The sequence below is a fragment of the Macaca fascicularis genome, chromosome 16 (genome assembly GCF_037993035.2).
Source record: "Macaca fascicularis isolate 582-1 chromosome 16, T2T-MFA8v1.1".
Taxonomy (NCBI): domain Eukaryota; kingdom Metazoa; phylum Chordata; class Mammalia; order Primates; family Cercopithecidae; genus Macaca; species Macaca fascicularis.
In genome coordinates this window covers 37476617-37486516 of record NC_088390.1, presented here as the reverse complement: position 1 = coordinate 37486516, position 9900 = coordinate 37476617, and the positions used below count along the sequence as shown (strand labels likewise).

The window sequence follows — 9900 nt, the reverse complement described above, 5'->3', positions numbered from 1 at the left end:
CAGTAAGACCAACCACTTTTGCTGAAACCACAAAACTGAGAAAGAGGTGTTTTTCCACTGGGATTGTTAAGCTGGGAGAACACAAACCATTACTGGCCAAAACTTGGGAGGAGCTGCTTGGGAATAAAACCGACACAAAGAAAGTAGAGTTAAGAGCCAGAGAAGACAAATGTTCTGCAGATGATATTGTTCAAAGCTCTGCATCTAGTCATGCAAGAAACTAGTACATCTCTTGATTTTCTTAGGCATATGAGTCAGTAAATTCCTTTTTGGCACACATAAATTTGAATTGCATTTCTGTCACTTTTAACAAGCAAAATCAACACATTGCATTATTCCCTAATATAAATGTATCATCATTTATTCAATAATCCCCCTTTTGAAACACAGCTCTATTGTTTTCCTTTTTGTTGCCACTGTATAAACAATGTTGCAACAATGTCCTCGTATTATGCTACTTTACCACAGGGCAAGAGCGTAAGTATATAGGATGGAATAGAAGGAAAAGATTAGAAAAGTAAATTAGGCCAAAATTACCTTGCATGTTTGACTACAGAACTTGGACTTTATGCAGGGAGTCAATGGGAGAGACAAGCTTTCTACTGGAAACTGGCTCCAGAAGAAATGTTAAGATTACCTAGAAGTAGTCATCTGGGGATGAAGGAGGAGGAGAATAATGCTACATTAGTATAGGTAAGACACAGTGAGAGTTCCAGCAATGCAGTGGGAGAAAATGGTTTCGAAAGACATTGAAAAGGTACCTAATAGTAATATTAGTCCATTAAGGTCCAACTAAAAAAAAAAAAATTAGGCCAGGCATTGTGGCTCACATCTATAATCCCAGCACTTTAGGAGGCCAAGGCAGGAGGATTGCTTGAGCCCAGGAGTTCAAGCCCAGCCTGGGCAACATAGCAAGACTTCATCTCTACAAAAACATAAAAAGAAAAATTAGCCAGCTGTGGTGGCGCACACCTGTCTTCCCAGCTACTTGGGAATATGAGGCAGGAGGACTGTTTGAACCTGGGAGCTAGAGGCTACAGTGAGCCATGATAGTGTCACCACACTCCAGCCTAGGCAACAGAGTGAGACCCTATCTCAAAAACGAAACAAAACAAAAAAATTAAAACACATACCTAAGAACAGCGCCTGATGAAGAAACAGCACTGAGTGTCATTTTTTTTTTTTTTTTAGACAGAGTTTTGCTCTGTCGCCAGGCTGGAGTGAAGTGGTGCGATCTTGGCTCACTGCAACCTCCGCCTCCCGGGTTCAAGCAATTCCCCTGCCTCAGCCTAACGAGTAGCTGGGACTACAGGTGCGCGCCACCATGCCTGGCTAATTTTTTGTGTTTTAGTAGAGATGGCGTTTCATCATGTTGGCCAGGACAGTCTTGATCTCCTGACCTCATGATCTGCCCGCCACAGCCTCCCAAAGTGCTGGGATTACAGGCACGAGCCACTGTGCACAGCCAAGTGGTCACATTTTGAATCACATGACTGCTGGGCCAGGAGCACATACTGGACATAGGGGCAGCCAGAAATCAACTGGCTGGCCAGAACCTAACATTAAAGTTTCTGCCAAGCAGAGATACTTTTTAGCTGAATCGTATTTTCTTTCTAAAATTTCAGACATGCAGTACTGAGACAATGAAGGGGTTACTATCTGGGGCAAAAGCTGAAAGGATACAGAAAGAAGAAAATCATGAGGAAGAGTTGAACACAAAACCAAGGGACAGTCAAAGAGCGTAGCCAGTTCCAGCACCACAGTCATCTAGTTCTCTTTATCTGGGTAGGCTCTGCTCTAATTCATGCTTTTCCTAAAAGCTATTCTTGAGAAAATACAAATGACTCCTTTGCAATAATAACTAAAATAACTTAATTGATTGCCCAGGATCTCACAGGTAAAACCAAGATTTGGTGACTAACAATGAGAAAGATAAAAGAAGTAAGAGGAAGGAATTTAAAATGATTAGGGTCTCTAGATTGGGAACTAGAAGGGATGATGATGCTACTGAGAAAGAGAAATATGGTGTGAAGAGGAGGTTGATTTGAAGATATACTGAATTAAGTTTTAGACATTTCAAGTCTGAAACATCTGTGGACTATCTATAAGGAGATTAGAAAATCCACAATTCAAAAAGCATCACTTAACACATGGTAGTCTAAGCCACAGAAACGCAGGAATATCAAAAGAAGTCAAACCCAAGTGCTCTTTGACAAAACTGATGGCATAGAGACAGACAAGACCTTCATAATGGAGTAAATGGATGCTCTGCTCTGATGTACTGTGTACTCATCTGTCACACCAGGTAAAAATGAAGGCCAGGAGGAGCTCCAGTAGGTCTAAGTAAGAAACTAAAAGGATTGAAAATCTGAAACTGACAGTGCCATATTCCCCAAAAAAAGAATGAAAGAAAAAAAGAAAATCTCAAATTTACTCCTTACATAACTTTACAGGTCAAAAAACACTTTATAGGAGAGGTAAACAGTTTTTATAAGCACACACCCCAGCTTTAACAGATGAAGCAACAGATTTGGAAAAATAAACTTATTTATGATTATGCAGCTAAGGCCAGGTGCCGTAGCTCACACCTGTAATCCTAGCACTTTGGGAGGCTGAGGCAGGCAGATCACCTGAGGTCAGGAGTTTGAGACCAGCCTGGCCAATATGGTGAAACCCCGTCTCTACTAAAAATACAAAATTAGACAGGCATGGTGGTGCATGTCTGTAATCCCGGCTACTCGGGAGGATGAGGCAGGAGAATCACTTGAACCCAGGAAGTGGAGGTTGCAGTGAGCCGAGATCGCACCATTGCACTCCAGCCCGGGTAATAAGAGTGAAACTCCATCTCAAAAAAAAAAAAAAAAAAATTATGCAGCTAATAAGCAGCAGAGCTGAGAATTCTTAGCACTCTGAAGCCACAACACTCAATAGGTTTCATGGAAACCTAACTCATTGAATCTCACTAAGGGATCTGTAGCAGGTCCAATCTGCTTTCCTTTAGTTTTTGCTAGATCACCACAGAGCAAGAATACAAATATAATAGTTTCTGATCCTGAAAAAAAACCCAGCTTTGTTTACCATAAATCTTTGCTATTTGTAAACTAATAAGATTTTAAAGAAGACAGGGATACACGTCTGCTACCTCCCTTACAATGTTTGCTTTTTACTTAGACAACAAAGGGAAAGTAAAAATATCCTGGTTGTATTAAAGGTTGGGGTTAGAATACAAATATGGTTCATCTCAAGTGCAAACGAAAATTAAAATGATCTTAGGCAATTTAGAAATGGCAACTGAGATGAGAGCTGGAGAGAGGTCTTTCATGGGAAGGTGAGGAGGGGTTACTTAGAGTTGTTAAAGGGCAAGGGGGGGGTGCGGGGGGAGGTTCAATGCAATTTTCTTACTTTCTTGATTCCCTAATGCTCCAGTCCTTTGGACTTCTTGGTCTTAAGGCTATCTGAATTACCCAATTAGACAAGTTTCCCATCTTCCACTGATCTTCCTTCACCATCTCTCTACTATTTCTCAACCTCAATTTGTTTCCCACACACTGCCACCTGTGGCTAGTAAGTTGACTAACAATGTAAGTCTACTAACTTAATGGTCATGGATGTTAAATACTGTTAAATTCAGGAAACTGGTAAAGATTAAGTCTACAACTAATGAGTAGCAGAAGTAAGTCTAAACATGGTCCTTGAGATTCCAAAGTCAGTGGTTTCTCTACATATCATGTTGTCTCTAAGGTTCAATTACCATGAATGTATGTCATGGTAAATGCGAAGAAGTCAAACTGACGAAATAATGTCACAGATGAGTTTTCAAAAGGAAGGTAAAATGAGGCAAGAAAGAAAAGACAATGGTAGGGAAAGCAAGGCAAGCATCATACCTATTATTAAAGAAGAGCTCACAACATTTCCAGAAAGGCTTTCTAGGAACTAGCCTCAACTGAGGGCAGCATGAACAAGAACCATTTTCCAGGCCACCCCCTGCACCATCTTCACAGGTATTTTCCACCACTCCTTTGAATTATTTTCTAAATCACCCTGATGCCATCTTACACAGCATATTTTTAAAAGTTCTCAGAAATAGGCTTTTACAGTTTTATTTCTTCCTTTAAAAAAAGTTCCCGGTTATCATGTTGTGAGTACTATTTAATCAGAATATACTTGAAAACAACATATTCTTTGTGGGTTTTTAACTCTTGGTAATTTTTGACTCTTGGCAGGCAGTATTTTAAAAAATGATGTAGGACAGAGAAACCAGTATGAAATGGGTAGTATCAAAAGCAGCTACTAGATACTGACCATCATTTTAGGAAAGGCAGGCTATTTATCCTGCTATATGCTCCCAGGTAAACTTGTCTTCAATTCCTGTTAAGTCAATTAGGAAAAACCAAACTTGCCATCTCTTGCTATAATTTAAAAAATTCTGTTAAGGGACACCAAAACATAGTACGTCTTACCTCCGTGCAACATAATAAAAAATAGGATTCCCAGCTTTGGAAGTCCCAGCTTGGTAGAAAATACTTAACGTTTTCAAAGCCTTGAATTCTTCTTTTTCATGTACCTGATGCCTAAAAGAAAAAGAACAGAGTAACTATGAGGCTTTATGTTGTCTACTGAGTATGTAAAAAAAGTCTCTAACTGGATAAACAATAAAATACTAAAATGAAAAAATATTTTAAAAGCAACAGGCATTCTAAAGGGTAATTTGGCAACATGCACCAAAAATTTCAAGGTACTACTCTTTGAACCACAAAAGCACTTTTAGGACTATTCTAAGAGAACTATTGGACAAGGATATTAACCATAGGATTGTTTTTACTCATGACGTTTTTGTCCCAGACAGAAGTTTATGATTTTCTAATGAATTCATTTTATCAATCTTTTCTAGTTTATGGATTTTGAATGGATGAAAAAGGCCTTAGCTTTGCTCATGCTTTTTTGATTTATGGGAGTCTATCATAAATGGTATGAAAGTATTTTTCCAGATCATTACTCAGTTGTATCAACACCATTTACTGAAAGGCCATCCTAATCTCGATTTTGAATACCAGTTTTACCATATGTTATGTTCCCATATGTATTAAAGCCTGGTTTAATTGTTATATAGTTTGCTCAAGACTCAGTGTGCTTCTTTAACCTCAAGATACACGTCATTCATCAACTCCAGAAAACATCCATCCATTAGCCTTTCAAATATTACTTCTCCCCATTCTCACTGAGCTCAATTTCTAGGGAACACCTACTAGACATATTTTGGACCTTCTCATTCTATCTTCTGCATCTCTTAACCTCTTTCATATTTGCCATTTATCTGTCTGTACTGACTGTATGCTAGGTAATTTGCTTAGAAACTAGCTTCAGCTATAAATTTTATTTTTTTTTGAGACGGAGTTTCGCTCTTGTTGACCAGACTGGAGTGCAATGACGCGATCTCGGCTCACTGCAACCTCTGCCTCCAGGGTTCAAACGATTCTCCTGCCTTGGCCTCCCAAGTAGCTGGGATTACAAGTGCCCACCACCACGCCCAGCTAATATATATATATATATATTTTTTTTTAGTAGAGATGAGGTTTCACCATTTTGGCCAGGCTTGTCTCCAACTCCTGACCTCAGGTGATCCACCCACCTCGGCCTTCCAAAGTGCCGGGATTACAGGCAAGAGCCACCGCACTCGGCCTAAAATTTTTTAAACTATACATATTTTCTTTTACACCTAATATTTCTGAGTCTTATGTCTTGGGAAAGAGATTGCATTAGCTCAGCCCATCATGCTGCTGGTACCAGGTCAGAATTTTAAAAATATTAATGAAAACAACCTAGATATCATTTGATAGGAGAAATAATTATACATGTGCATAGATAAATGACTGGGAGACTATTCAGCAAACGTTAACTGAATTATTTCTGACAGGGAGGATAAACAATTTTTATTTTTTTTTACTTTCTTCTTTAGATTTCTATATCGAATAATTTAATAATTTTTTTTAATAACTGAAAATATTATAAAGCTACCTTCATTTTTTTTTTAAAAGAAAATGGGTCTCCAAGAGCATCAGTGGGAATTTAGAACAAAAATAAGATCTAACATTTATTAAACAGTTTACAAGTACCAGATAGTACGCTAAGTATATTATACATATTGGATCACTTAATCTTCAAAAGCACAAAAGATTGCTTTGTAAGGGAAGGTAGGATCTTAGAAAAAAAGGAGTGATAAAAATAGTTTCCTAGAAAAATGGCTAGGATGTCCTCAGTGATGTCAAATTTAAAAATTGTTTTGATTCATTCATTTTTATATTTATATTTACTTTTTTTTTTTTTACTCATTTCTTTTTGCATAGACAAGGTCTCATTCTGTCACCTAGGCTGGAAATGCAGTGATGCAATCACAGTTCACTGCATCCTCGAGCAACCCTCCCACCTCAGCCTCCCAGGTAGCTGGGACCACAGGTGCGCACCACCACACCTGGTTAATACTCTATTATTTGTAGAGATAGAGTCCTGCTATGTTGTCCAGGCTGGTCTTGAACTCCTGGCCTCAAGCAATCCTCCTGCCTTGGCCTCTCAAAATGTTGGGATCACAGGTATTAGCCACCATGCCTGGCCTAAAAATAGTATTATATTTTTGTAGTATGTAATTTTCAGTTAGGTAATGTGAATATTCTATATGGAAAATATGCCCTTAATTACACAGGAATAAACATTTGTTGCACTGAGAAAAATCTAATAGAGCTAAAAATAAAAATTAATTTGGAAAGGACATTATATACCCATACATTCTTATGTTTATACATTCTTTCATATATTCATATATTCTTTTAACAGTATCATTGGTTTGGATTTATATATACAAAACCATGACCTATATGCAATACAACTAATAACAAGCACTTACAATTCAAGGCATATTATATACAAATCTTTAACTTATCATCATCAGATCCTGTTTTTTCTGTTTTGGCACAAACTATGAACATAACACTCAACTCACAGACACCAAGGAGCACTTATTAAGCATCAAGTCCTGTGAAAGGTACTTTAAAAGATTCAGCAAACTACTCTCATTGTATCATCATAGAGTAAGTGTCTAACAATGACAATCTTTTGGTTCACAAACTAAATCCCACTAAATGGGATTCAAACAAAAGTCCACAGAAATTTTATAGCAATATTGAAGTATACTATATTTTCTGGACCTTAATCTGAAAGAAGTCAAAACCATTAACCTTTATGAAGGTTCTGAAAAATGTTACAGTGTAGTAGAAAAGTCCTTCACTTAAAACCAAAAGACCTATGAAACAGGTGTGGAATCTTAAGCAAGTCAATTATTCACATTGAGTTGCATCTTCCTTAACTATAATTTGAAAATAATGCTGTCTTCACTCCCTGGTAAGTACTAAATGTGAAAACTTATGAAAGCAAGATGATAAAATATGATTTGTTACTATTGTTATGACAATCAACATATAAAAAACACACCCTATATATATAAATAATATATAGTTGGATCCCCAAACATGGCAATGTGATTATTAAATACATCTTTCCTCATAGTCTTCTATCATATCTAACAAGTGGCCTGGTGGGCAAACTCTGCTTCTCAAACAAAAAGAATGCAATCAACTATTTCAAGGTTGTACTTTACCTAGTCATAAATTCCTCAAACTTTGAACTGGTAAGGTTAAGGCTGGACCAGTGTGTATCTGCCACAGGTTTGTGCTCTGGAGGACCCAGGTACGCAAGAAGTGTTGCCATCTTATCAAAAGGTCGTCTTCCAACAGCTTTATGATCCCTAGATACAGCAAACTACTTAGAAAAAAAATTACCAGTTCACATTTTGCGCTACACATTTCTTTAACTTGCAACTGGTTGCTTTTCCTTTTACTGTCAGCTGGTGGTCTCTGCTGATTTGTAAACAGCACCAAAAAGACCTCAGGACCATGTTTACTTCAATCCATTAATAACTTATAAAAGATGAAAATGCCCTGTCATTTAAACTCCCTTCTCCCAATTGCTTACCCTTAGCTTCACAGTCCACTACTTTTCCCGTGAATGTGCTAACCATTTTTATTGGCATTTAAAAATAATTTGAACTCATTTTTCCTTTGTTAGGGACTCCTCATACATAGGAATTTGGTCTCTTTACAAGTTTATATAACTAGATGGGACAGCAAGTAATTTATGATACACAAGAGACTACCAAGATTAATGAAACAATGCCCAAATTAATAATTTCAATTTTTAAGTATTTTCTTTTTTTTTTTTTTATTTCTGAGATGGAGTTTAGCTCTTGTGGCCCAGGCTGGAGTGCAATGGCACGATCTTGGATCACTGCAACCTCCGCCTCCCTGTTCAAGCGATTTTTCTGCCTCAGTCTCCCAAGTAGCTGGGATTACAGGCGTCTGCCACCATGCCCAGTTAATTTTTGCATTTTTACGAGAGACAGGGTTTCACCATGTTGGCCAGGCTGATCTCGAACTCCTGCCCTCAGGTGATCTGCCTGCCTAGGCCACCCAAAGTGCTGAGATTACAGGCGTGAGCCACCATGTCAGGCTGGTATTTTCTATACAAAGCTTTATTGCATATACTTAAAGTATCACAAATGAGTTTATCATAGAATTAAAACGCTGACAATATTTTAATTACTGAATTCCTACGAATTAGCTGTTCTTCAGATTCAAATGCCAACGCTAATTTGAACTTCTCTGGGTCTATGACAGTTTGCAAGCCATAAAAACCCAAAGAGCGAATCTGTGATTTCTTAACTTGACAAAAAAATAATAATAATAACCACTGGAACCTAGGTAGGTTTGTTGATTATTTAATATGACTTAACCTTTTGTTTGTATTTTTTTGAAAAAAAGAATCTTTCTCTTTCTAAACCATAATTCTTAGTCCAAGAAGATGCAAAGTAAAAAGCACTATTCATGACCAATAATTTTATTAATCTAAATTTAAACAGAGAGTATTCACTATCCCCATGACTGGGAAATCTTACCTGTTGCTGGACAGATACTGGCCGATTTTCTCCTGATTGTTCCAGAGTAGACGATGTAAAGCAAGCACATTGCCATCACTGATGAAGGAAAGACTATGATTTACTGCATCACTTGTAGGACAATCAGATGCTATATCAAGGAAAAACCTTCAAAAATGCAAAGTTATTAGAATTTTCAACACCAGATACACCCAAACTTATGTTTGAATTAAATTTATATGAAGTAACTTTGTGAAGTAACTGAGATTACAAATATGGAGGGCTTGTTCCCAAAATGTGACTTGACATCAGACAAAGCAAAAAGGACAAGAAGAAAGTTGGCTTCCCATTTCTGATACCTGGCTTCAGCTTCAAAGTAGGCTCTGAAGTTTAACAACAAAATTGAGATGGATGAAACTTCGGAAAGAGGCTAGTATTTTACAGATAAGGAAACGAAGGTCCAGACAAAGACTTCCCCAAAGATACATAGCCTGTCAGAGCCAGGATTAAAACTTTGATCCTTTTAACTTTGTATGGGTACTCAGAGTGCCAGAATATGAATCCTATGCTGACATTCACTCTCTTTCCAACATGGCTTGTCATTCAGCAATATACCTTTTAAACTCAAGTTTCCCTAACAGAAAAGCAGTCAGTAACAACTACAATGATGATAAACTGGAAGAGAGAGTTGTAGAAGCCTAGCTTAGATGACGAGGATCAATTAGATTCATACTACATGAAAAGCAGAATTCCAGACATAAAATTTACAAAACACTTTCTTATGAATTATCTCATTTTTTTCCCTCTAAAAACAACTCAGGCAAAGACTTTATTCCCACTTTACAGATAAACCAGTAACTCAGAGAAATAAAGTGAAATAACTAGTTATGGAAATCTAGCAGAAAAGTTTTCTACAATCA

At 37.4% G+C, this 9900-nt stretch overlaps 1 protein-coding gene across 10 annotated transcripts in view; it reads right to left on the bottom strand.

Annotated features, from left to right (window-relative positions):
- NF1 (neurofibromin 1) overlaps window positions 1-9900 on the bottom strand; it is a 292484-nt gene that overhangs the window by 109026 nt on the left and 173558 nt on the right. For all 10 annotated transcript variants that reach the window (XM_074018949.1, XM_005583358.5, XM_005583362.5 and 7 more), the window contains 3 exons: window positions 9002-9148; window positions 7649-7795; window positions 4461-4571 (listed from right to left, as the gene is read on the bottom strand). In XM_074018949.1, the coding sequence (XP_073875050.1) occupies window positions 4461-4571; window positions 7649-7795; window positions 9002-9148 (405 nt within the window). The remainder of the gene's footprint in view (window positions 1-4460; window positions 4572-7648; window positions 7796-9001; window positions 9149-9900) is intronic.